This window comes from Acanthaster planci, linkage group LG16 (genome assembly GCF_054643075.1).
Source record: "Acanthaster planci isolate LZ-2023a linkage group LG16, COTS_SCS, whole genome shotgun sequence".
NCBI classification, from domain to species: Eukaryota; Metazoa; Echinodermata; class Asteroidea; order Valvatida; family Acanthasteridae; genus Acanthaster; species Acanthaster planci.
Window position 1 is genome coordinate 3799099 of NC_141792.1, and position 27477 is coordinate 3826575.

General features: G+C 41.8%; 1 protein-coding gene across 8 annotated transcripts in view; it reads left to right on the plus strand.

Moving 5' to 3' along the window:
* ccdc150 (coiled-coil domain containing 150) overlaps positions 1–27477 on the plus strand; it is a 74242-nt gene that overhangs the window by 36594 nt on the left and 10171 nt on the right. For all 8 annotated transcript variants that reach the window (XM_087147059.1, XM_087147064.1, XM_087147065.1 and 5 more), the window contains 13 exons: positions 4648–4775; positions 5408–5492; positions 12703–12795; positions 15311–15379; positions 16010–16102; positions 17168–17359; positions 18016–18078; positions 20181–20309; positions 21543–21712; positions 22365–22458; positions 23687–23856; positions 25238–25553; positions 26360–26532. In XM_087147059.1, coding sequence (XP_087003185.1) covers positions 4648–4775; positions 5408–5492; positions 12703–12795; positions 15311–15379; positions 16010–16102; positions 17168–17359; positions 18016–18078; positions 20181–20309; positions 21543–21712; positions 22365–22458; positions 23687–23856; positions 25238–25553; positions 26360–26532 — 1775 coding nt within the window. The remainder of the gene's footprint in view (positions 1–4647; positions 4776–5407; positions 5493–12702; positions 12796–15310; positions 15380–16009; positions 16103–17167; positions 17360–18015; positions 18079–20180; positions 20310–21542; positions 21713–22364; positions 22459–23686; positions 23857–25237; positions 25554–26359; positions 26533–27477) is intronic.

Consider the following 27477-nt stretch of genomic DNA (forward strand, 5'->3'; position numbering starts at 1 on the left):
TCTTTGCTCATAGTTAATGACTTTTGGCATGACCAGTAATAGTGGATGCTTTTTGACCATCACTGGACATGCTGGAATGCCAGTGTGTGAGACACATTGTGTGCACTTGTTACATGTTTGAACAGAAATGGTGCAAAGTAAACACAATTATATTGTACATACATGTACAGGATAACCTTTCATGGGAATGTTAGCATGATGAACAAACCAAAGCTTGCTGCACTGATGATAAGGCCCATTCAAAGTTGTCAGACAACAAAGGTTTTTAGGTACATGCACTTTTCTTTAATTATTATTGTAGGTTTATTCAAGCAGGTGGGTGCAGCCAGAGGGCTGAATTACGCGGTGATTTATGTTTGCATAATTATCAATAAAATAGTACATGTACAATTTGAATTTTACAAGCATAAAAATGGTACAAATGAGTTTAAATACATTTACATTCAAGATCTAGAGGTCTATAAGAAAAAAATTATGCACCGAAAATAACAATACAAATTACGAACAAAACCCAGTTACTCCATATGACACCACAAGATTGCACATCAAAACCACTCAAAAGATCAAGTTGTATAACACACAAAAATATAAATCTAAACACAAACCAAAAGAAAAATCAAGGAAGGGGGGGTGGAACGAGAAAGAGAAGGGGGAGAACGAAATCGAGGTAAGAACTGAAAGGAGAAACGGAAGTAATGGGGAAGAACGTGGAGGGAACTAACTGGGGGGGGAAATTGTACAATTTACCATAAAAAAGTGTGATACAAGTATGTTACAAAGAACTGCACATGTTCACAAATGTACATGTAGTTAGATAAGGCACGGTACTGTGTTTTAATCTATTAGGGGAACACAGATGTTGTTCAAGGGTGCAACCTGATCGCAGACTCATGCTATGTGAGCTTTTGGATTGCTGAAACTGTTCACTAAATATTTAAATATTATTAAAGCAAATTTAGTACAAAGAGAAGTTGCTCCATGACTCGAGACCTACATGTAGTTTGGACAAAGCTTGACTATACATGTAACCGTACTGATGACCCAAAAAAATACGACATACCCTCCTTTGATTAGATTCAAATTGAGTGATTTGTTTTTGTGTGATACCAGAGTGCCAAACAGGAGAAGCATATTCCAAGATAGGCCTTACAATGTACATAGCCAATGTATACCCAAACAAGTTCTTTATGAGTTAAACCTGTCTGTTTAAGTTTCCTTATCATAAATGTTTTTCGACGACTCGCTTTACCAATCATGTCATCAATATGGGAATCCAGTCTCAAGTTATTTTGAAAAATCTCACCCAGTAGTTTGACATGTGAGACCTGCTGAAATTGAAACTCAGATAAGTAATACACTGCAGTGCAGGAGGTGGTTCTCTCTTTCCAAAATATGCTTGCATAGTTGGACATTTTGATGGATTCAAGGACAGTTGATTTTCTACGGCCCACTCAATGAGTTTATTTCTATCATCCTGTAGATGACAAATCCCATTAAATTGTCTACATTCACCGAGGGTTGAGTCGTCAACGTATTTTCGGTAGATACCATTAACTTAATTAGCAGCACTATTTATACATGCAAGAAAAATCGCCTTGAGGTACATGTACTTCAAGGCAAAGTTTGCCACTCAGAGAAAGTTTGTTTGTACTTAACTTGTGGTTTCCATTCCAATAACATATTAGCAATCCGTTGAACAATAGCTGGGGAAGAACCTCGGTCTGAGAGATTTGTAATGGCCACCTCTTGGTAAACTGAATCAAATGCTTTAGTAGAACCAGTAAGTGTTTAAGTGTGCCTATTTCCTAACCTGCTGTTGGGAAAATTGGTGCCTGAAGGAAGAATGTCAAGAAGGCAATGAGTAGTGGATAAACCTTTTTGGCTACCAAATTGTGTGTCATCAATATCCACGGCCCATTTGCAAACAAAACCTTCAGCCATTTTAGATAACAGTGGGGTACATGTAAGTGAAATCCGCCTAAGTTTTTGTAGCAAAGGAGGGAACTGCTTTGGGATCAGAACAACATTGGCTTCTTTCCGTTATGTTGGTACAATAGCCTGTACAAATGAAGCATTAGGAATGTTTGTGATAGGAGTACTCTATTCATATGCAAATTCCCTAATTATTCGGGCAGGCAGATTATCCGGCCCCCCTGTTTTTGTAACTGAGGTCCATTTAAGTTCATTATAAACAGACAAAGGTTGAACAGGGGGGGGGTAGCAGTGGAGAAGGCAGACACGCAGGGAGTGTGGTAGGCTTTAGGGGTCTTGACCTTGGAAAAAACTGGCAAGGGCATTATTAATGTCATTGGCAATCAATTTAAAGTCAGAGGAATCATGCTCCGGAACATGTATGGTTAGATCACTTCTCTTAAAATTAGCCTACGTTTGAATATCTCTATGCCACTTCCATGGGTCTGTCTTCTGCATGTTACGAACCCTTCCTGCATAGTATCCTTGCTTAGTGGAAACAATTTCTCTAATAACTTTGTTTCTGAGAAGCCGGAAGTGATTTCTATTACCACTAGCAAAAGCATTCTGTCTTGCATTGATAAGGTGCTTCATGTGATCAGTTAACCATGGTTTATCACAAATTTGAAGTTTAACAATTTAAAGTGGGAAGTGCTCTTTGATACCCTGAACTATAAAGCCATCCACCTTCTCTTGACAGCACTTTTGGTACCACATCCCATGTTAGATCTTGTATCCATCTCCCAAAGGAACGGACACTGCTATCATTCATTGGCCTACATGTAATAATCTTTTTGTAATTGATTACTACTGGAATCTTGGCACTTGGGAATCCAGGTAAAACAGTTATGGTCACTTTGACCAATTGGAGGGGAGACGGTGGGACATTCGTACTGATCAGCAAAATTTGTAATAATAAAATCTAAAATAGCATCTCCTCTGGTTGGTTGTGTAACTATCTGATCAATATTGTTTCCATTGCAGATAGGTCTAAAATTGAACCTGTTAAAGTCACCCAGTAAATCAATTCCAGTGCTTGGTTTGCGAGTCCATAATAGGTCCATTGTAGACATTATATGTTGGTGAATCAATTCTTCATGTGGAGAAGCTGGTGGGATGTAGACCGCGAAGATGGCAATTGCGGGCACACTCCTTGGAAATCTGGGACGATGAAGGAAGACCCATTCACCCTCGATTGATGGTGGAATTTGAATTTCCTCAGCTGGAAAGGCCTGCAAATGCTGTTTAACATGTACATGTAGCAGCACACCACTACCACTCCTGTTTGGTCTGCATTTACTGAAGACCTTGTAACCTTCCACACGGAACTGTTCCGGGGCTGTGTTAGGTGTAATCCATGATTCAGTGACGACCGCTACATGAAGCTTGCTTACTAGTAAGAAACAGCTACTGTTTGCCTGTTTTATTCAGAACTGCTAGAACAAGCATTGGTTAACACAAACTGTGACAAACTGATCGACGTCTGTCGCCTTTGATAATTTGTGGGTGTGATGCCTTCATCCCAGTGCCTCGGTAGTTGTTTAAAGGTCGAGGAAACTCGCAATCGCTGAGGCACACCAAGCTGGTTGCTTAGTCTTCCACCAATCACCACTGGAATAGAGGAGTAACACCTGACTTGCGATTATCCTTGATTAATGTCGTGTTGCCTTTGCCTCCTCTCCTGCGCCTAAATTTTGAACAAGTTATGGAATTTAATGACTCTATATTTCTGGCTTGAGTTGATAATGAGTCGAGCGTGGTGCAGTCAGCTGATTTCATGTATATACATATACATGACTGGAGACGGTGGAGTGCGGTTCATTTGTATCGCTGCCCATATTCAAGACATGGGGGCCTGGGTTGGTTGAGACATCCTTACTTGTACATACATGTACTGTGATATCCAATGGTGGATCATGGCCTGGAAGAAATACCGTAGTAATCCCTCGTTTGGTCCATCTAACAAGGGCCAATCTTGATGACCAGGACGATTGAGGTAAACGGGGTCCAGCGACGGCATGTGAATTCATCAAAGCTGCTATCATTAATCTCATTACTGGTGGAGAATGTCTCACTTCAAGTTCAAAGGTGAATGTATGGTCAGACACCCTGACTATAGGCTATTCACTCAAAATATGAAATGACGACTGAAGTGCAAGTGCGAGAACGACAGCAATCAATGGCGCAATGTTCTACATCACAGTTTGTCCGCCATGTTGAGCTGAAAATATCCATTGGGGCCTGTCACCGATTGAAACAGTACCTTTTAGCTCAGTAGAGAAGCTGGTGATGTCAAATGCTGGCAATCAGGAAAAAATATTAAGTTATATTCCTTGGGCAAAATATTTCCACCTGCAGCAAGAGCAGTGAGCGCTAGCATCAATGAGTGACTGCCATTTCGCGTGTTCGATGTAGCTCAGTAGAAGATTTTACATTGAGAAAATATCCTCTTTCGGCTGTCTAAATTCCACAAAATTTATTCGACGCTTTCCCATATCTTGAGATAGTCTGGACAGTCCCAGTTAAATATTACACCAATGATACAAGATTAAAAAACGAGACACACAGAATAACAAAAAGACATGACAGCTTGATGAACAGCGCCCTCTGCACTTGTATGGTAGTTGGGATCTTATGAAGACCTCTTTAGTGACTTCTTTGCCATTTCTTTGCCAGATATCAGAGCCAGGTTCAGTAGCTTTGAAAGTGACGGACAGTCTTCATAGGCTTGAGGCAGAGCGGACCAGGTTGCAGTCACTGCTCTCGGAAGAGAAGAAACAGAAAGAATCAGCAGAGCGGATAAGGTAGATTGGTACTTGTGTGAAGTGTGCTTATGGTCACCCCTCTTCAGAAATAAAAAGGGACTAAATCTGCTGATGAATCCTGTTTCAATCTCCCATTCAAACTCATTTTTACAGTGTGCTGCCACATATGACCTGTCTTGGTACAGGTACATGAGATGATTTGCGCATTCAGAAATCGCATGTGTTGTGTTCTGCTATTGTACTTGGTATTTTGGAGTCTTTTTGGTTGTCAATATTGGATCGTAAGTGTGTGTTCAATGAAAGATGTCAATATTCATATTAATGAGCAAAACTGTGATGTCATCCGAAGGATTGAACGACCTGTATTTATGTCTATGTTGTGAAAGTGCGCAAGTTAAGGAGCAACCTTTTCTCAAAATGGTTTTTAGTATTCACTGAGCAACAAACTTGGGTTCGAACACTGAAAACCTCCCAGCTGAATGTGTTGTCTGGCCCGATTAAAAGTGCACTCTGAACCTCCAAAACAATGTAATCAGTTTTCATGCATGGAAGAAACCTAAAAAGGTGGCTTATTCCCACAAAGCAAATCGCAGTGGGTTTACATGCCATCCGGGGTGAAGTGGTCAAGCTCTCAGAGATTCTCAATTATTTCATCCTATTTTTTTCTCCAGTTCTGAGTTGCGGGGCAGTTTACGCATTGCTGACGAACGTTACCAAGAGGCAACGCAGCAGCACCAGAGCCATGTTCAGTCACTGGTAAGCCATTGCAGTTGATGCTCAACTGCATCATTTCATCAGAAATATAAAAATGAACAAAGGTCATTATATCTGCATTAGTACTGTTTTATTATTCGGATATAAAAATCGCTTACCAAATATTTTAAAATGAATATTTGGAGGGCAAAAAAATTGATTAAAAGATATGAATTATTTGGTGACAAATTGCATTCAGCAATGAGGCCCAAAATGATTTTTTGTTCCTGGTATTTTCTTTGTTTTACTCTATAAAAAAACATTTTCATTTGTTTTCTGATTTTGTGGCAATTTATTACAACTGAATGTTCAAGTTTTGTATGGAATGGAAATTTGAATATTGTGTTCATATACATGTACAGTACTTGTATTGAAAAATTTTAATTGACTCAGGCTTACATACCTGTATATTCTACATGCAAATACGTGTGCATATAAGTTCCAACTTAAACGTGTAAGAGGGGAATTACTCCAGAACAAAGTCTTTGTGTTTTTCTTGTTGGAAACTTGCAGTGGCCAAGAAATCTGTTTGGATGGTTTTAATTTTCTTCCGTGCAACTTAGGAAATGACACAAAACACAGTAGAGGATGTTGAAATACTGTACTTGCAGAAATGTATAAACAGTCAGGGAAATGCTGCTGCCGTGAATGGCCTTTCTACTTCAGTGTCATTTTTTTTCTTTCTCTCCTTTGTTTCCTGGGAAGCTGAAGCCTATAAATGGAATGTCTGACTTGATGTGCACCTTGCCCATGTTGAGAGACTTCATTCATGAGCTAGTCAGTCCATATTTCATGTAAATCGGATGTGAAGAAAACATTTCATTTGAAGAACTCAAGAGTAATAATGACAGCGTTAAAGACAACTTTCAGTATAAATGTCTGTCCACTGTGACGAGGAATGATTTAAAATGTGTGATTACACTTGGCATGAAGCTCGAAGCTGCAGTCGTGACATTCAAAAATAATGAAAGCTGGCCTTGGACACGTTGGAGTGGACATCTACCGTACATGTACACGTACTGCAGCTGTGAATTAGTTTGGCGCCATCCCATTCAGCATTTTATAATTCATACATGCAGAAACAATTCAGGGAACTTTATCAGTCGTGGCTTCCTAATACATTGTACATGTAGATAAAGAGAGTTGGATATTCAGTTAGTTTCCCATTAGAATCAAGCAAAGGAGTCACATGAATGGCACATCTTTTCTATTCAGCAAGAGCACTCTCCTGGTTGTACATGTGCTGACATGTACCGGTACATGTGCTGACATGTACCGGTACATGTGCTGACATGTACCGGTACATGTGCTGACATGTACATGGACACGTATAGAGTTGGCAGTCCAAATTGATGAAGTGTGGCTTGATGAGTGAAAGCAAACACATGTGGCAATTATGGTAAATCCGGCCATGATTACACCTGTAAAATCAAAACCAATTTGGGATTGGTAACATTTAATAGCCCTTACATGCGTACGTGTACATTGCATAGCAACTCGCTGTGTTCTGGAGTTTTCCTGCCACTGCAAGGGAGAGCCCTTGATGGACTGTGTGCTGCAAGCTCACAGTCAAATTAATCTGTCCCTCGATGACTGTCACCGTCAGTTACACGTATTTACCCCTTTCCCATCTGCAGTTTAATGTGTCATTTCTCCCCCTCCTTCCACCCCCTTCCCTCTGTCAATGGGCTTGCGGCAGACACCTCAGTGACAGGTCATGAATGAAGGGTAACCTGTCCGTGTCTTCCTGCTGGCTGGTCATGCCTGTATGGGCTAATAGTCATTCAGGAGTCCAGAGGGGACACCACACACTGACTAATTGTGACAAATCGCCGGACTTCATTCAACACCTCAGTGTCATGGACAACGTGTCCCCACCGGCCATTAATCACGTGCCCCAACTTTTTTGCATTTAAATCAGCTCAGAAGTCTGTCTGCCGTCAGCACCTCAGTGTCATGGACAGCACGTTGGCCGCCAGTCATTAGTCATGTGCCTTATCTTTCTTGCATCAGAATCGGCTCAGAAGTTTTCCACAAAATGGCTGTAAATTTTTTTTTACCCTGCTAAAAAGCAAGGACAATAGTGCATTTACTGTTTCTAAAATTATGATCTAGAACAAATTTGAGGGGACTCTTGAGAGTTCCACTCCCTCCCCCCCACCAAGAGTGTGTTCTCACACATGGAGGGAAGTCGAGGTTAACAGAAACCATCATTAAGGACAGTCCTTACAGTTCCCGGGGAGGGGGGGAAGTCAGTGTTTAGAAATCTTGGTACTTGATTAGGGAATGCTGTTGGAATTTGAGACTACAGTAGATATAACGAATAATTGAAGAGTACTGAAGGTTGGAACTCTGTGAAATACATTTATTAAAAGTTGTGTTTCCCTTTGCCAGGACGGCATAAATTTCTTTTTGCCATTCGCTAGACAGGTGCCTGACAGATGCATACATGTAGCCCCCAGGGCAACATGAATGATTGGAGAAATAGAACATGTGGGCGTGCACGTGTATATCTTTACTTACATGTACATGTACCATGTGGGAAAGAAGCACAGAAGGGAACAAAGGTTTTTTCTCTTCCCAATTAACAGTCAATCTGTCATTCAATACTGTCACTTGCAACGTTGGAGAGTGTTGTACTAGAGGAACAAAGGAGAACACAATGCTTTGTGAGATATACATGTACAGTGTCTGAAGGTTTGCGGGTACACCATGAAATCAATCTCTCTTGGAAGAGGTGTGGTTCTTAGAAGAATTGGTGAGTGTTAACCTGACGTTTCGGCCAGGATGCTCTGGCCGTCCTCAGGAGAGTGTGCTGGACTCGAGTGGACAGCTGGGTTATAAACCGTCGAGTTACATGTAACACTCACCGGTTCTTCTAACAACCACACCTCTTCCAAAAGAGATTGATTCCATGGTATACCCGCAAAAGAGATTGATTCCATGGTATACCCGCAAGCGTACATCTCATGTAACTTCCACCATGCAAAGCTTCAAATCTTACAATGCTTTGTCTTCCAAGCAACTCATGTGCAGTTGTAGACTTTTTGCATTGTTAAACAGCAGAACGATAGAAAGTTTTGGGTAATTCCTTAATGTACATGTACAGTGTGTGTACATGTTCTGAACAGTGTCTTCCCAGGATGACATCACTCTTTTTTGGTGCCCTCAGTTTTCCAGGAAAGCATGCACAGCCTTAAATGTTTAGAAAAGTGTACTCTCCAATGGCACGCAACCTCAAAAGGATGTCAAATAGTATTGAAGAAAAGTTAAAAGCTACCCCAAAAAGCGTCTCAGGAAAACAGAATTGTTGCACATGTTTCATGGAGCCTTCAAGATAAAGTCTGTCTTCTGTCAAAAGATTCTAGTCCACCATTTTACCAGTGATGGCATTGAATTTGGATTTTGTGTAAAGCCCCCAAAGGATTTTGGTACATTCTGGTAATGTACATGTATATGTTTTAAGCATGGGTATCCAGAAATGTCACTGTTTTATACTTTTTGAATTTATAGCCGGGGGATTTAGCACAAGTCGATACAGTGCACTGAGAGATTTTGGAGGATTTGGTACCGTACGTCACAATGTGGTCATAAGAAATTTGTACTTTGCTCTGGTACCATAGATTAAGGGGAATTATTTGGCAATGTACATTTACAAACTGTACATGTACGGTGTACTTTGTACATATAATTGAGCACTGTACAGTACCGGGGTATTTTCATATGCACATGCAGTGTACATGTATGTGTAAAATATGTCAAAAAATGTCTCCACTTTTATGTTTGTGTATAACTCTGTTACTACTGCATCTTGAGTTGCTACACACTAATTAAACATGTACTCTTTCTGACTAGGATCTGCAAGGCCAGTGGTTCTCTAAAGGAATCAAATATTTGAAGCAAATCGTAAAGAACGCGTACAGTGAACATGGTGAAACTCAAGCAAAATTATTGAAAGTCAAATTCTAGAGTATACAACTGTACATGTATGTGCCGATGGTTTACTCTTTCATTGGTTTCTCGATCTAATTTCTGTCACTTAGTATTGCAAAACAGGGACACTGTCTTGCCCTTTAGAGCTGGCTTCTCCTACTGGTACACATGTGTGGCACACATGGTGGGTATAATCACCATTTCAGTGGTTGAAACAGAAAATAAAAGACTTGTATGAAGCATCATCGTGGAATGGAATGGCTGGAATGGTGTGGCTAGTGAGGAATTGGTGCATTGATTTCAAATGCCACTGCCCTAAACTGTCTCCAAAGTTGTTGTGGCAGCCTATCACACCACACTCTTATCCTCTATCTTCACTACATGTATCCCCACCTCATTAAACTTTCATGCTACGTCTTTACCCCTATTCTTCCTCTATTCACGCCTTCTCCACAATGACACATGGCCCCTGACAAGGAGCGGGTTGCTCTTCTATTCCTCAGTGTCACCTGGAGAGACAATCATGAAATAATAATGTTGAGGCTTGTAATTTAGCCTCTGCTAAGCAACTTTAAAAAGCCCCCCCTGACATGCCAGACGTCTTTAAAACAGCGCCGATTTATTGTCCGTGACTGATGTCAACGAGGCGACCGTCAGATCTTTGATGAGGGCATCAGTCATGTTGGATGATGCTCAGGCCCAATATGAAACTGGTGGAATGTTTTATTGATGAAGGCCCCTTGCCATTTGGCTGTGTTTGTGACTGTTGCCGTGACAGATCACCCAGTGTGTGCCGCTTGTTGTAAGTTGTGTTTTTTTCTGAAAGCAAGCTGGAGAAAGACACATATGCATGCTTGGTCAAGGAAGACATACCATACTCTATGAATACATTCACCTGTATGATTGCGCCAGCCTCGTTACATGCCAGTACCCAGTGTGGACTTTCGAACAAAAGAGGTCCACATAATGCTGGTTGTGTGAAGCTTGTGCACATTAAAGACCGGCCCACACAAGGTTTCCCCTTTTGTGGAAAAGTTTTAGAGGCATGTTGGGTTCAGGGTTATTTGTAGCAAACAGAAGAGGTAACAGTCAAGGAAATCATGCATAAACAGAACTCCAACTTCTAGTGTTCACAGTGCTAGGAAAATGAGTATTTTCACTCAGTTTTATGAAGTACCCGGTACATGTACCCACTGGTATATGAAAACAATGGAATGTCCACACTACATGTAGGTAACATGAACGTGGACGATTATTAGTACCCTCTGATGTCAGCATCATGTACATGTAATCAGTTAGGGATGCATGACAGAACATACGCATATTTACAGGTGTTTCCTCACTCCCACCAACTCCAACTTGAAAAGTCTATTTTAACCATTTTGGCAACACTTCACACAAATACCAATACATGCAGAAAGAACTTTTGTTCCTTCAACAGTGGACAACATTTTAGTCACGGTAGCTGAAATGCATGCACATGACTATTATTTTGCTCTCAGCTTGTTAGATAATTGATTATAATGTTTTTCATTAGGAGGGGTTCACAGGTTGGTGTTAAGACACAGGTTACCATGGAGACGCTACATGTACATGTATGTTTTTACGTGCAATATGCCCCAAAAGTAAAGTTAGCATCTAGCATTGAACGGTATCAAGGTCTCAACCGTGGATGCTTTATTTTCTCACCTTTAACAATGCCTCAGAATTAGCGAATCAGTTCAGCTCAGTGTTCCGATCATCGATGTTCGTCCAGGTGGAGAAAAGTGACTGGTGTAATTGCCCACGTTTGATTTGGGTCAGTGCCATCTCAAACACTGGTGGTAGGATCCCGCAGCATTGTTAATTACTTCTTACACGCTGGCAGCGCACTGCTGTTGCATGCTGGATCTGTTTGCTAATTGAAAATCGCACTTTTGTCAGCTACTTTTAAAATGAGCTGGAGCAGGGCATGAACAGGAGTGAATAATAATGCAAATATCTGAATTTTTTTCCAGACACATTTCATCAATAATGCAATCCTTGATACATGTACATGTGTATGTCTACTGCACAGTTCTGAAAGAAATATTGTAAGATAGAATAAAAGCAATGAGAAATAGTAATACATGTACATGTACAGTGCACTGTACATGTACATGTACAGTGCACTGTACATGTACACGTACAGTGCACTGTACATGTACATGTACAGTGCACATGTTGGTTTGTTTTTAACTGCCGCAAATACCAGACCTGAAATATTTGTAGGGTACATGTAGCTGTAATCAATTTGTTTTACAACAAATCTTCCCAAAATTGTGTCAGAGTTAACCTTGTTTTCAACTTTTGTTTCACTATTTCAAAGAGTGTTTTACTACGGTTTGTTCACAAAAATCCTGCATTGTTGTAGATTTTACTGGACTAAATTTTCTGTTTGCTGATTCACTGTGGTTTCTGTGCATGATAAGCAAGCATCAATCCCTTTCTGGAATTGGTTTCAGTAGTTACTGTATATTCTGGACTCACAATTTGAACAGAAAAACCTACATGTACATGGAGGCACTCTTCCCGGGAGGCTGAATGACTTCCCAGCAATAGCACCGTCGGTTGTCCAAGAAAGCATGGATACTTTTTTAAAAGAGTGCAAAAGAGTTTTTATACATAGAAGAAAAGTACAAAGTTGCCGAAAAATTGTGTCTAAGAAACGTTCATTGCAGTTCCTCTTCAGAGCCCTTTTCTCACTGTTACTTATCTGACAGGTCAAAATGTGTCAAATGTATACTGTCATACATGTACATGTATTCTGTCAATGGATTATGGTCCATTTTTTGTGCAATGAACAAACAGTGTTAGGATGTAGTGCCATTCATTTCCGAAGTCCACGGTAGGGTCCCCGTTTGTCTCACACGTAATGCTACCTGTTACAAAATGGGGAATAGCTTATGAAGTATTGTACTAGAGTTGCTCACGTTTCGGGCTTGTTTAAACACCTCCTTTGAGTCACCATTCCCTGTGAGAACCAATACCCAGGCTGATCTTAGCATGCAAATTTGGGACTGAGTCTCTGTCCAAAAGTTTCTGAAAATTAAGGATGTGGCGGGGCATAACATACGTGCAATTGCCAATGGAAATCCAACTGCTAGTGGCCTCCTCCCTCCTATCCCAATGTCAGGCTTTCCAACTGGACTGAGGTCAGCATCTTTCACTTGTAATGGTGAGGAAAGCATCAACGAATTAAGTCCGAATTCTCAACATGAATTTCCACGTACATACGTGTACATGTCTTCACTGCTTGCAGGAGAATGCCATAGATGACTTGAAGCAGGAGCTGGCAGCGTTGCAACACCGCAACCAAGATGCCTTGAAGGCCAAAGAACACCTGTTGCAAGAGGTAACAGCAGTTGGTTTGTTTTTTTCCTTTGACTCATTGACAATACCCAACTGAGTTGCATTTTGCCGTCCCCGGCCACATGCATGTAGCAACCTAGCCTTCTAACTCCACCCACCAACTTGACCCTGCTCATCAGACTCCACCCACCAGAGCGGACCCCAATCTACATATACCTGGTGTTAAATGTCATGAATATTGTCATGTTTTAGTCCTGGGGAGTCCTGGAAAATTTATAGAATTTTGTTTTAGATTTCCGTGGGAATCCTGAAAGACTTGTAAAGAGCCAGTGTACATGTACATGCAGCAGATCTAATGATTATACAAACCAACTGGGTGTGAATCACACAATAACATGTAAGTTCAATTATTATCGAGTTCTAGCCTGTTGTGCAAACTGGCACATGACTTTGAGAGGATTGTCCCATCGCTAAGTGGTCAGTGTACCTAAACAGGCCTCCAAAACTCATTCATACCGGTAGATACATTAAAGAACTGTGCAGTAATTTCAACAGAGTCATTAGGTAATGTACATTGAGAGGGCATCAACATCAATTTTAAGGGGAGTTAGAACTGGTCGCTGTGCCAGTCTGACAGTCTGATATATACAAAATCGATTAGAGGGAAGGTTTGAAGTTAAAGAAGATTTACTACTCCTGACATGCGTATCAGCATTTTGCTGAGGTTGTCGAGCTGTCTTCCTCATTGTCACATGTGACATCATCACCCGCACGGTGTCACCCACGGGATTTGCTCCTGTCTGAGTGGGAGGGAAATGATCTGGCTAAAAATCACAACGCCGACTCCACAAAGAGACACGAGCATGGATTTGCTCCATGCCTCTCTCATCAGGTTGATGTCAAATGCAAACCACTTTAAGCGTTGAGAGCCAGGACTCGTACCCTTTCTGCCGTTCCTTCTCTCTCCTTGGAGAAGATCACATCTCCTTACATGCTCCCTCCATTGATCTCCTTTGCTGCAAAACACCCATCTTCCCCTGCCCCTTGCTTTCAGACTGGCTGGGGAATTGTAAATTTGTTGGTTTGGATGCAGGGACAACTGCCTCTCTAATCTAACTTTTTCTAGAAATTACTGGGTATTATTTCATTATCGAGCTTGCTTTTTCATCCTTTGCCAAGAACTAATATAATTTAAGCTTTTTTTCCCACTGCCAAAGTCAGGACAAGATGTGTTATATATCTAAAGTGGAATGTACATGTACACATACATGTACGTCCTCAGAAGATTTCAGCTGAGGTATGCTCTGCACTCCCATGTCTGATGGGATGTTTCCTTGGGTAAATGTCAATTGACTGAGTGCATAGCGTTTATTACATCACTCCATTAAAGTGCCCACGCGCTGTGAATCTCTGCCTGCAGTCTTTGCAGATGAACCTGTGTATCCCATTTAAACATTTTTTTTGTTATTTCAAAGCCATTTTGGTGCCATTGTGGGTTTTTACACTAATTAGAATTGCACATTCAAGAGCAAACATGTTATTTCAGGGAAAAACTCAATGTCACTTCTGTTATTTCATCACCAACATTCTCCTAAATTTTGGATGGTGGGTTTGTGAGGAAATAAATTCTGAAAGATGTTTTGGGGTTCACAGATTGGACGGAAACCCCCTCAGCGATATCGTGTGTCAAGAAAAACAGGGGAAAAAAATATGTTTCAGAAGGGCTGTTTTCAGTCATGTCACCGGGATTAACCAAAACGGAAAAGTAACTGGTTTTCACATTTAGGATAAGAAAGGGGAAATTGTCATGTATGTGACATGTTTACAAGTCCCACATTGGTCAGTTTAAAGCATGTACACATCCACATGTCGAAATTCATTTCACACAGCTGTTTGAAGAAGAATGCAGTTTTTCTAACTGCAGCAGAAATCACGCTGAAGTAAAATGATGCCAAAAGGCTCTCACAGCCACCAGTTTGGCCTTGCTGGCTTTGTGAAGACTTGGCCGTACCCAACAAATATACTCGTATTCATAAATGCTGCACACTCAGTTCTTGTCTGAGAGCTGGCAAAAAAAATTCACAGGCTTACTCGGGTGGGACTCGAACCCACAACCTCCTGCTTACTAATGCAAACGTCTCAACCACTCGACCACCGAGCTTGCCGGGGTCGGCTGGCCGGTCCGACCATACCGTACCGTAGGCCTACATGTACATGTACCATACACATATATGGACTGGCAGTATGGACATTTCACAATAGTGAGCCCCCAAGAGTTTGCAACTTGGTGGCCACTGTACGCAGTGCACGTTTGAATAGGTTGACATGTCCAGATGTGTCATTCAATGTGTCACTCGACAATACACATTTGGCTAATATTGGCTAACGTGTTGCAAACTCTTGGTGGCGCACTCATTTGAAACACTCGTATTAGGGAGAAAAAGATGGAATTATTCACATTGGGTCTCCATGAGTGGCTGCCTGAGGTGAGATTTATCAGGCAAGATCAGTTTGTGAAAGCCAGCCACTGATTTGATGGATTTCTTGGTATTTGACAGGTCAATCTTGCCGTTGACGGGATGTCAGATGAAACAGCAAGACTCCACCAGGAACTTGCACAGTCTAAGGTACAGTACATGTAGGTACTGTACATGCAGGGACATCTAGGTATATGTAGTCAACCCAGTCCTGGACGGACTCAGCTACTGATGCACATGTCAAGAATTTTGAAAATACTTTTTTAGCTCAGAATACGGTTTAACAAAATTTGCAGGAAAAAAAATGAAAACTGCTCACTAAAATTTTATGGATGACAGGGTGACATACACTTTTGTCGAACCTGATCAAATGTTTTTCCGTTCGATATCGGAACTTGGAAAGTGCCAGGACAAGTCAATATAATACGGCTACAGATGATGCCGTCACTGTTCAGCACACATGTATGTTAGAAGGTCTCTATTTGGACCCACATGTAGTTGTAGTTTGACAGAAATGTGAGCTGTAAACCAGGCCAAAGTGCTACACTGAGTTTATCATGTCTGTGGATTGAGGAGAGAAAAGAAATCTCAGCAAAAACAAAGGCATTTCTTTAACTATAGCCCCAAAAAACCAAATCTGGCATCTATCAGAGGTACTCTACACACTTGTGGGAGTACCTGTATGTAAGTTGATTAAGTTTGAAGTGGCAAGAACTAACATCACAGAGGCTATAAATTCCTAGACTTACCAGCAGTCCTCTATCTGGTTTTTCCCCTCAGTTAGAGGTGACCAGTCTTGGGCAGGACAAGCAGTACTTGACGGAGGAGAACCGGCGGTTGATGGAACGTATCACAGCCTTGGAGCAGCAACAGGTATGAGGTCTGCACGACACCTACGGAGGGAACATTTTTCTTACAAGATCAAATTGACTGAAAACGTATCAAAGATACAGTCCATGCATATCAAAGACGTGTTGTCACCCTCTTTTGGAATGATGTTACCTCGGTGATCTCGAACAGTCTCTCATCAGCTTCTAGAAAAAGCATACATCCTTTACATGTATGTCGGACAACTACTGTATCAATACTGTAGTGAATACCATCTGTAGACCAGACACAGGAGGAGTCACGAACAACAGAGGTGAACAGCTTCTAACATAAAAGGAATGCTTTTGTAGCACTCCATTTGAATAGCTTGCAACTTAAATTCAGACTGCTGGTCTTACGTTTGTCTTGTGATGGTCTTAAGAGGTCTTGCCAACACTGTACTTTAGGGCAACACAGCACTTCTGTAACCTATGGTGGCGTTGTCATCGTGTCCTGCAGAAAAGCTTACTTCAGGTGCATTTGAGTAGCTTCCCCACAAGTTGAGTTGGGTACAACCTTGTCCTGCCTTGTCCCACAGATGTCACTTGTTTGAATTGACGCAGCACACACATCCATACTGAGATCAAGGTTTACCCCATGGAAGCTACATGTACCCAAACACACACAATAATCAAAGGCGTACATGAGATTCTTTCATCCTGTCATAAAGATTGCATTTTTTTTTTAAATAAGGCAGAGGCAATAATCGACTTGTGTGTTTTATTAACTGCCTGAGCCTTGCCTTTTGTCAGCATGCCCTCCATTGTAAGAAAGGCCACACTCTGCATGTTCATGCCTTCCAGCTCTGTGACCTGGGTTCGAATTCCACCCGGGCCAGCATATGGACTGGGTTTTCAGTCAAGTACCAAAGTCCATGGGTTTTTTCCCCTAGTTATTTGCCCGGAGTTTCCCTCCCACCTCCAAAACAGAACATTGTCTCATTGACTTCTCCCCAGCACCCCGAGGGAGAACAGTTTATACATGTAACTGACTGGGCTTCACCTCAATGGAATATATAATAATTTCATACATTGCCCTGCATGACATTGTGTTTGGGTATGGGTTTCCCAGGATGCACAAGAAAAGGTCCAGTCAACGATAGCAGAGCTCCTTGAAAGTAAGAACCGGCTGGCCTATGATAAGGGACGATTACAGAGCCATGTGGACCAGCTACAGAAGGAGCTGGAGGGCCTGGCTAATGCACGGACAGACGGACTACAGCTACAGAAGGTGAATGTAGCCATGCAGGCCCAGTACACCAAGGTATGGAGAGAAGAGGTTGGGAATTTCATCAAGATGACAATACAGGACCAGTGCTCGATAAAGACGACATGGTCCACAAAGAGTGTTTAGCACAGCAAATTTGTGGTCAGCGATGCACCCAAATGTGTCTGCATGAGGATTGTTTAACATTCTTACCTTTCACATTAAATATCAAGTTAGAAGTACTTGTTAATTCACACTTTAGCCCATTATATTCTTTTTCTTGTTGTTCTTACTGGAAGTGATATCATGAATCGAAATCAAGATTTTCCTAGAGTCATCCCCCAAATGGCACGTGACATGCAGCAGTGTTATTGTGATCCGTGTTACTAACATTAGACCTACATGTACATGTATAAGACACGGGTGAGAGCCATTCTATAGCACGTGGCAGTGTAAGAAATGTCACTCAAACAATGTTGAAAGTGATTGAGACTAGCAAATTACACAAAGATTTTGGCGAGTGAAGTCACAAAAGCTGATAACTTGCTTTGTTTTTTCATCTTTTATAGGTATTCATTACTTGTATAGCAGCAAAGTGTTCCACTGTATTGAAAACAAAGTAATGTACATATACTCATGGCTTTCATGAAAATTTCTTGATGCAAAATTTGATTTCAACACTCTCTATTGTCTTGGCCTCCCTTTATTGACAGACCACTAGCGAGCTGAGTTCTGTCAAGGTGACCATGCAGAGACTTGAAAGCAAGTTGAGACAGGTACATTAACGTAGTCAATCATTTCAATCGTCCTTCACATGGTTGGAAAACAGCAAAAGCTTTGACAGTGAAACCTTTTGTCTTGAGAGGTTCTGCAGATGGGTGGATATGTTTAAACAGGGGTTTCCCTGAACTGGGTTTTTTTTTTTTGCTTGCCAGTTGGACTTTACTAAAGGAAACTTTTAACTAATCAGTAGTCTTTAAGTATAAATGACAATCATGTACAGTGGTCAGTAAAATGGCTGTGTAGGAAAAGGAAACCAAAAACTGCAGCTAAGGTGAGTGAGTGCTGTGCAGTAATGAACCCATTTCATTGAAGGGCTGCTTAGACATGCTCTTGTCATGGTTGTGAATTAGCCCATTTCATTGAGGGGTTGCTTAGACATGCTCTTGTCATGGTTGTGAATTAGCCCATTTCATTGAAGGGTTGTTCAGACATGTTCTTGTCATGGTTGTGAATTAGCCCATTTCATTGAAGGGCTACTTAGACATGTTCTTGTCATGGTTGTGAATTAGCCCATTTCATTGAAGGGCTGCTCAGACATGCTCTTGTCATGGTTGTGAATTAGCCCATTTCATTGAAGGGCTGCTCAGACATGCTCTTGTCATGGTTGTGAATTAGCCCATTTCATTGAAGGGTTGTTCAGACATGCTCTTGTCATGGTTGTGAATTAGCCCATTTCATTGAAGGGTTGTTCAGACATGTTCTTGTCATGGTTGTGAATTAGCCCATTTCATTGAAGGGTTGCTCAGACATGCTCTTGTCATGGTTGTGAATTAGCCCATTTCATTGAGGGGCTGCTTAGACATGTTCTTGTCATGGTTGTGAATTAGCCCATTTCATTGAAGGGTTGCTCAGACATGCTCTTGTCATGGTTGTGAATTAGCCCATTTCATTGAAGGGTTGCTCAGACATGCTCTTGTCATGGTTGTGAATTAGCCCATTTCATTGAGGGGCTGCTTAGACATGTTCTTGTCATGGTTGTGAATTAGCCCATTTCATTGAAGGGTTGCTCAGACATGCTCTTGTCATGGTTGTGAATTAGCCCATTTCATTGAGGAGCTGCTTAGACATGCTCTTGTCATGGTTGTGAATTAGCCCATTTCATTGAGGGGTTGCTTAGACATGCTCTTGTCATGGTTGTGAATTAGCCCATTTCATTGAAGGGTTGTTCAGACGTGTTCTTGTCATGGTTGTGAATTAGCCCATTTCATTGAGGGGCTGCTTAGACATGCTCTTGTCATGGTTGTGAAATAGCCCATTTCATTGAGGGGCTGCTTAGACATGCTCTTGTCATGGTTGTGAATTAGCTCATTTCATTGAAGGGTTGCTCAGACATGTTCTTGTCATGGTTGTGAATTAGCCCATTTCATTGAAGGGCTGCTTAGACATGCTCTTGTCATGGTTGTGAATTAGCCCATTTCATTGAAGGTTTGTCATGGTTGTGAATTAGCCCATTTCATTGAGGGGTTGTCATGGTTGTGAATTAGCCCATTTCATTGAAGGGTTGCTCAGACATGTTTTTGTCATGGTTGTGAATTAGCCCATTTCATTGAGGGGCTGCTCAGACATGTTTTTGTCATGGTTGTGACCCAGAGAGTTTTTGTAATTTAAGAACATTCTAGAAGGCCTTTTCAGACTTACTGGACTTACTTTATATTCTATCCTTAGTAAACAGCACCCGAACCGTCCCTGTCATAGGATTGGTGGATTATCGAACACATGTCAGGAATTATCTGGCATTGCTGAACCACTGAAATAGAAATTCTGATCTGCCGTGCCTGTTCAGTAGTAAGTTGGAATTGCTTGGGGCACAGCATTGATTGTGCTGAAGTGCACGCTTCTACAAAATAGTTGATAATGATGAAGCTCATAGCACTGCTTTTCCTCACGGATGGAGAAATTTCTCAACTCATGTAATGCTTACCCTGGAGGAAAAAATGGAATGGAACATCCCGTCATTCACCAAACAAAACCACGAAATGAAAGATCTCTTTTTCTTGCATGAATGCTAAACATTTATTGTTTGTATTCCATGGGCTTTAAACTTTGAAAAGAAATGAAGACTTGGGCCATTCCCCCTTTTTTTTTTGCGTAACAGGAGCAGGAGCTGTCTAGCAGGAAAGAGAAAGATTTCACCCTAGCCATTCAGGCCAGAGATGAAGCGTTTCAGGAGTGTGAAAGGTTAAAAGGCCAACTCCAGGTCATGGACGACAGGGAGAAACAAAAGGTTAGACAGACTCAATCATGAACTCTATACAGCATTTAACAATAGTGTTTAACATCATTTTTATTTTTTTAGTAAATGCTATTATTGCGTCAAGAGTTTGGTTATGTTTGGGTAGGTGGGTGAAATACCCTGCTTCTGCTTGAAGCCCTTCTTTACTCAGTTTCCTGTTGCAGAGGAAGCAGATGAATTGTTGGACTATTTTTGTGTTACTGTTTCCTTTCCGGTTCCCTGTGCACATTACAATTTACGTAGTGCATCCTGTGGCTTTATAGCGTGTGATGTACTGTTTATGTTTCAGAGAAACGTCAGGGAAGTATTGGAGATGAATGGGCTTTTGCAATTTAACATCCAACAAAGGATAGTTTGTCATTGACACTTTTAGTCTGGGCGCGGAATTCAGTGCCCCCCCACCAAACTGTCACCATGTACATGTACATGTATGGATGTACATGTACATTGAGGCTAATTACATGGTCTCCCACTTACATGTACATGTACGTACATGTACGCTTGAACAGTCCTTCACTCACAAAATAACACAACCAGCTCCCGGTAATCAACATGTCTTTTTTTTTCACCCTAATGGTCATTATGATACTGTTATCAAATTGTGAGAAGGGCTTTTCTGCCATTGTGTAGTGTGTTGTCAAACCTGAATGCTACCGAACGTCTTCAAAACTAGGGTACATGTTAACGAAAGTGAAATCTGTCAGTACTAATAATTGTGCTACTAATAACGGTAAATGGTTTGCAGATAACATACATGTAGCTTGCTTTTAACCCCTTCACACCAGGACGCAGCTAGAGCCGCTGTAAAAATTGAGATCCTCACCCTGCTTTTCAGCTATTATTCCCGGCCCACGTTTGAGCGAACACGGTGAAAGAAGGCAGACCCTGGCTCTTGTATATATGGTGATTGGCCTTAGTGTGTAGCCCAGAAATGAAAAGACCAAATTTGCATCATAATCACCAGCTTCACAATAGTCCCCACTTTGAAAAGAGGCAACGGGAATGTGGAAGCGTGAGTAAAGCCACATGCCACCGAACAATCAGCCTTTTCACTGTGTAATTCAAAGCGTGCAGAGCATGCAGGTCCACAAACCGAGAATTTGCAGTTTGGCAGGTGGCCTTCGTGGCCAAGCGAGGCTGGAATTCTTGGAGTCGGCTTTCAGAAAGAAATTCCCGTCGTCAAGGGGTTAATTCAACCACAACATTTTGGTCTCGTCTCTTTAGGCTGCAAGTTTCCAAAGAAGCCTCGCGGATGCAAAGACCGATCAGTCTAAGATCGCCGCTACCTTAGAGGGAGTCATGGCATCACACACACAGCTGCAGACTGCGGTGGAGAGTTTGCAGGTGGAACTGGGCCGTAAGGACAGTGAGCTGTCATCGCTCAGGACTGAGAGGTGAAAAGGGGGGGCATACGAGAGGGTGGGTCTCTTAAAGCTGGTTCCAGTAGATACAGATCGCCATGGAGAGTGAATAGGCTGAAGTAGGTTGCCTTGATACAGAGCTGTCATCAAGCAGAACCCAAGCGAGGGTGATAGGGGTGTGATAGGAGAAAAGGAAGGGGCATGTGAGAGGGCGGGGTCCTGAAGGTGTGGTCAGGGGGTTCTCTTGAGTAGGAACAGTGTACAGATTGCCATGGAGGTGTATAGCGCTTTCATTATGCACAACTGAAAGGGAGGGGGTGATAGATGCGTGATCCTGAAGGTATGGTCAGGGTTTTGCCAAAACAGTGCAGCCATAATGAACATTGCTACACTGAACATTTGGCTCCTGAGATTTGTGTGTGCAGTAGCTGAAGATTGCTGTATTCTTAAAACTCTGAAAAGAAATTATAAGTACAAATGGATTTACTGTAGGACTGGTCTTGGAGGTAATAAGATTCCTTACTCTACATTCATGTGCTTTTTGCTCAGTTGACCCAACACATCTGGTATACCTGTAGTTTGGATGGAGGTGAATGATGCAGAATGTTGGATGTACCGGTGAGACCATGGTTGAAATCCTTTCTGGCACTGTAATGTTTTGTCTAGTTTATTGTCTGTGTTGCAGGCAAAGCAGGCAGAAGACAATGGAATCACTACAAAGGGAGGTGCAGAAGTTGACGGAAAAGCTGGTTACCGTAGAAACACTGGAAGGGACCCAAGTAAGAATAGTCAAGCAAAGATAGATTTTCACCCGGCAACAAAATATCTACCAAGCAGAATGTCGGCTGATATCTTTTATTGAGCTCTCAGTTGATTTGTGTTTTGCACTGCACAAAGCGTCTCGACTTTTTGTGATTTCTCAGGATTTTTTACCTAATTTTCAAATTTTTGGAGGTTCAATCATTCATGCTTTGCTACTGTTTGTACCTTCTTTGCTTTTGAGTGCCCAGAAAAATTCCAGCAGTTTTGCTGTAATCATTACAAATCCTCTGCAGGATTTTGGCAGATCTCTTTCACCTCCCAATCTCAACCCCTTTGAAAAGTTGCATGCAGTGGGACCTCATGATATGTTTGCTCTCAAGAATTTTGTGAAAGTCCACCAATGACAAAATCTCATATCTCTCAAATATCTCAATTTAGTTGCTGTCACCCCTGGCGGTTTAGTAGAAATCACATTAGAATCTTGTTTGATTGGTGGGTTGGTTGGTTCAAATTGGTGCTGTAGTCAAACCTGTAGCATGTAGTAAGTCTCAAGACTTCCCAAGTCCTCGTTAGTACTTTACGAATTAAATAGCAGTGAAATGTGACAAATCAAAGGCATTCCTATTAGTGTCATTGTACATGTATGATTGCACTATCAACTGAATTTGGATTTAATTATCAATACTGGGTTTGGCTCTTATGCCGTCATATACATGTATTTCATAACACTGTTTGCTCAGTGTTTGTCCAAGAGCATGCAAAAAAGTCACAAGCTTACTCGGGTGTATTGGGCAAAACTCATTGTTAGAAATTAAAATTTCTCCAACACACACAGAAAAAATACACCTTGGAATGAATGTTGACTTCTCAAGTGAGGGACTTGCATTAAAACTCTGCATCAGATCAACCACAGGGAAGCTGTTGATGTTCACTGGTAGTGGAACGCACTTGCTTAATGGTTCATTTCATTCAGTTCATCCAAAAGAGGAAGTAACCTCGGCAATTGGCTGTGCAGTAGTGTGTATGTTGCAAGCATCATGATGTTACCTGTGATCAGTGGACCGGAACATGTGCACATGGCTTGTGGCATTCACCTCAAAAAACCACTCTCAAAAAACTTGAAGGACCAACACTTCAGCTCTGGAAAGCTCAGTGGGTAGAGCACTGGTAAAGAAATCCAGAGGTCCTTGGTTCAAATCTCACCCCAGGCAAATTTATTTTGCTCTACTGATGCTAATGTTGCAGTTGGACGGCCTGCGGTCGGACCTGGACAGAGCCTTGGCCGAAAAGAGCAAACTTGGCAAGACGGTGGATGAATTGCTCCAAGCCAACGGCAAGCTACAGGCAACCACAGAGAGAATACAGAACCAACTGGAGAAACGCAATCACAAATACAAACTGCTGCAAGATACAAGGTACTCGTATACTGGGGCAAACATCTCACAAAATGGAAAGTGAAAGCTTGAACTGTTGTGGTACATGTAAATTTGTCGGTAGATTTCTCAAGAAATTGTACAGGATTCGCACGATCATGGAAAATCAAGGGGAAATATATCTTGGAAAGTCATGGAAATGTCATGGAAAATCAAGGGGAAATATATCTTGGAAAGTCATGGAAATGTCATGGAAAATCAAGGGGAAATATATCTTGGAAAGTCATGGAAATGTCATGGAAAATCAAGGGGAAATATATCTTGGAAAGTCATGGAAATGTCATGGAAAATCAAGGGGAAATATATCTTGGAAAGTCATGGAAATGTCATGGAAAATCAAGGGGAAATATATCTTGGAAAGTCATGGAAATGTCATGGAAAATGAGGAAGAATAGGGTGCTATGGAATCCTGTTGTCAGAGGGAAAAAATGTTAGGGGGAAAGTTGTGAAAATCAAGGCCATGGAAGGGTTATTTTTGATGGACCGCAGGTTGCTTTTGATGTAATTACAGATATACTGATAACTTCACAGGTTATCCTCGTCAGTCCTTAGAAGTTTCTGTGGTAGTCTTCCAGGTCATAATACCAAACAATTTTTCTCCGCAAAATGACTTTAAATGTCATGGAAATTGTCATAGTTCAGTCCTAGAAGAGTAATCCAGTTTAGTTTCCGAGTTTACCGTCTGAACTCTGTTGTGCTTCGGTAGCAACAGTAAGTGTTTGAAAGTGACTATGTAAAGCAGCAATTGCCTTGGGGCTCTGCCCATTTAAGTCACTATAGCTTAACAGGGAATATGTCACGTGCATGTGTAAAAGGCATTAGTACAAGAACCGGCATGTGAACCAACGCGCACACTTTGCTCATTTGTTTGCACTGCACTTCCTAGTTCAAAATGATGTCACACTTCGGTACTCTGTTGTAATCTTGCTAATTACCAAAAGGAAACTGCCGCAAATTGAGCCAGTTTGGATTTGTCGATGAGGCAAGGTCATTTGCAATCAAAGAACTGTAAGCTACATGTAGCTCCCTATGGACAACAGGAAGTAAGTATTCTCATTATTGGTGAATGGAAAATGAAGACAAAGATCAGAAAAGAAAATCATTGCATAACTTGTTATTAACGAAGGCCATCTTGTAAGTTTGTACGGTTCCAACACAAGTGCAGGGGTATCTGGTCAGCACCTTTTGCCTGGATTCCAGGGCCAACTGGCTTATCAAGCTTAAAAATAAACAATGATTTGCTGATACTTGTGGATGGTCTTACCTGGAACAATTGACCAATTTATTGTTCATTGGTTGGTTGCCTAATTTGACCCCAGGCCCAAGAGCCTTCAGAAACTCCCTTTTGCTATCTACACTGCAGGGAGAGAGAAAAGTCGGACCTCCAAGACCAGCTGCAGGCTTCCCGCGACCAACTGCTGGCCCTCCAGCAGCAGCTGGCCAGCAGGAGAGACGCCTCCCTCAAGAATGCCACCCAGGAGCTGGACCAGCTGCAGCGGGCCCACCAGCAGCTGACAGACAGGCTGAGGGAGCAGACGGGGACCAACGCCGAGCTGCGCGCCAAGGCGGCCGGCCTGGAGGAGACGTGCAACCGGCAGCGGGACCGGATCCGCAGCCTGAAGGCGCAGCTGGAAAGCTGTAGCCAGCTGAGGAAGACGAATGCCGAGATGACAGTGAAGGTGTGGTATTGTGGTGAACAGTGAAATCACTTTCACAGGAGTTTCAAATTTATTGCACATTGGTTTGGCTAAATACTTCATAAAATCTGGGAGCTACGGGATAGCACAAGAAGTCTTTAATACATTAGTCAGTTCAGTGACTATTACATTTGTAAAATTGGGATAGCATAATAGAGTACCAAAGTGTGACGTCACTGTGAACCAGAAAGTGCAGTGCAAACGAATGGAGTACGCACACGTGTTGGTTCACGCGCTGGTTCTCGCGCTAATGCCTTTTACACAGTAATTGTGCGCGTGACGTATTCACTTCGGTACTCTATACAATAGTGAGCTTGTTGAAATGATGACCATTTGCCTACCACTTTTTGGTTTTACCTGGTACCAACAGATCCAGGATATATTTTGAGCATTTGTTACCAGGGAAAATAAAAGTTGTTCCTGGTTTTGGTCATTGTGGTTTGTTTGTTACTTGGGCAAAAGAGAAAGAAATGCATTAAGAGATTTGCGTCAGTAAATCAAGCTGTACTCTGGAAAGTTTGAGACAAAACTAGTGAGCTTTTTTAATTGTACTTCAGGTGTACAATAAATTTTTTGATATTTTGGAGTTTGGGGCAGGACTGTAAGCATTTTGCGAAGTATGGTGAGAATTACAAGTACAAATTTGAGGCATTAAGACAAGTATTACATTTGGAAGTTGTGGGTAGGAAAAGTATTAGGGACCTGTAACAGGCTGGGTGGTTTTTGAGCATTACTGTGACTACCGGTATTTTGCACTTTTTATGGATGGCATAATGGTTTCCCTGCAGATCAAAGACATCAGCCAGCAGTTATCAGAGATGGAAGCTGCCAAGAGAGACTACACCCGCAAGAACAGCGAGCAAGCCAAGACCATCGCCAACTTTGTCCAGCAGGTGGCTGGATTGCAGGCTGACCTACAGGCTCTGTCCAAGGCTCAGGACAGCTTGTCAAGCAGCACCAGGTGGGAAGCTGGTGACGAGTTCATTTCTAACTTTATCACATGCACACTCACTATATATATAACTCAGATTTTGCACTGGTTACCTGTGTGTTGTTTTTGTTGAGTCTTTTCTTTTGTTGTGTATTTCGTAATGGTTTCTGGGATTGTTTTGTTTTTCTCTGTGTGCTGTATTGTACATGTACATTGCATGCCTTTGTACAGGCCATTTTTTATGTTTTGCCATGTCTTTTTTAACTGATCATCTGAGCCGCAGGTGAGGGCATTATCAGCATTCAGTCTCCTGAATGTACCTTTTTTAGTCAGGGAGTCAAAAGGAGTCATGATGGATTTCCCACGATTTTGTTGTAGAATTTTGCTATCATTTTCCCAAAACAGCCCCCTCCCTTATATGGTGTATTCCTTGCGCAAGTTGTCCAAAAGAATCTTGTTATTTGGACTTTGTGAGCCGCATGCACGTATACTCATGACCAATTAGAATTGATTAAACTGTCTCATATACAGGCACCAGCGTGTGATTTACGCCGCAGGCATTATCACTTCTCAGCGGGCATTATCAAATGTTTATACACGGTCAAGTTGCACATTGTTGAATAGGGAGACTGTCTGAGGTATTTATGAATTCAGGATATGACAGAGTATTGTGATGTAATTTTGAACATCCACCATTGAAGATCATATTCTGATAATGACCCTGTCTTAACCACTACCAGCCGGGGACTCCGAAATCGGAGCCGTATGGTTTATATGTGTGGCCAGGGTCTCCGAACTCGGACAAAGGAAACAGGGCCCTGTAACAAAAGACCGTACTCCGAACAAAAGACCAGGCTGCTGGGCATGAGCGGCATTTTTCACTCTCAAAAGTGGTGATAATCCAGCGTTATTTTGAAACCGTATACCAGGGTTTGGGGTATTTAGAGCAAGCGGATTACCACCGGGGACAAAAGC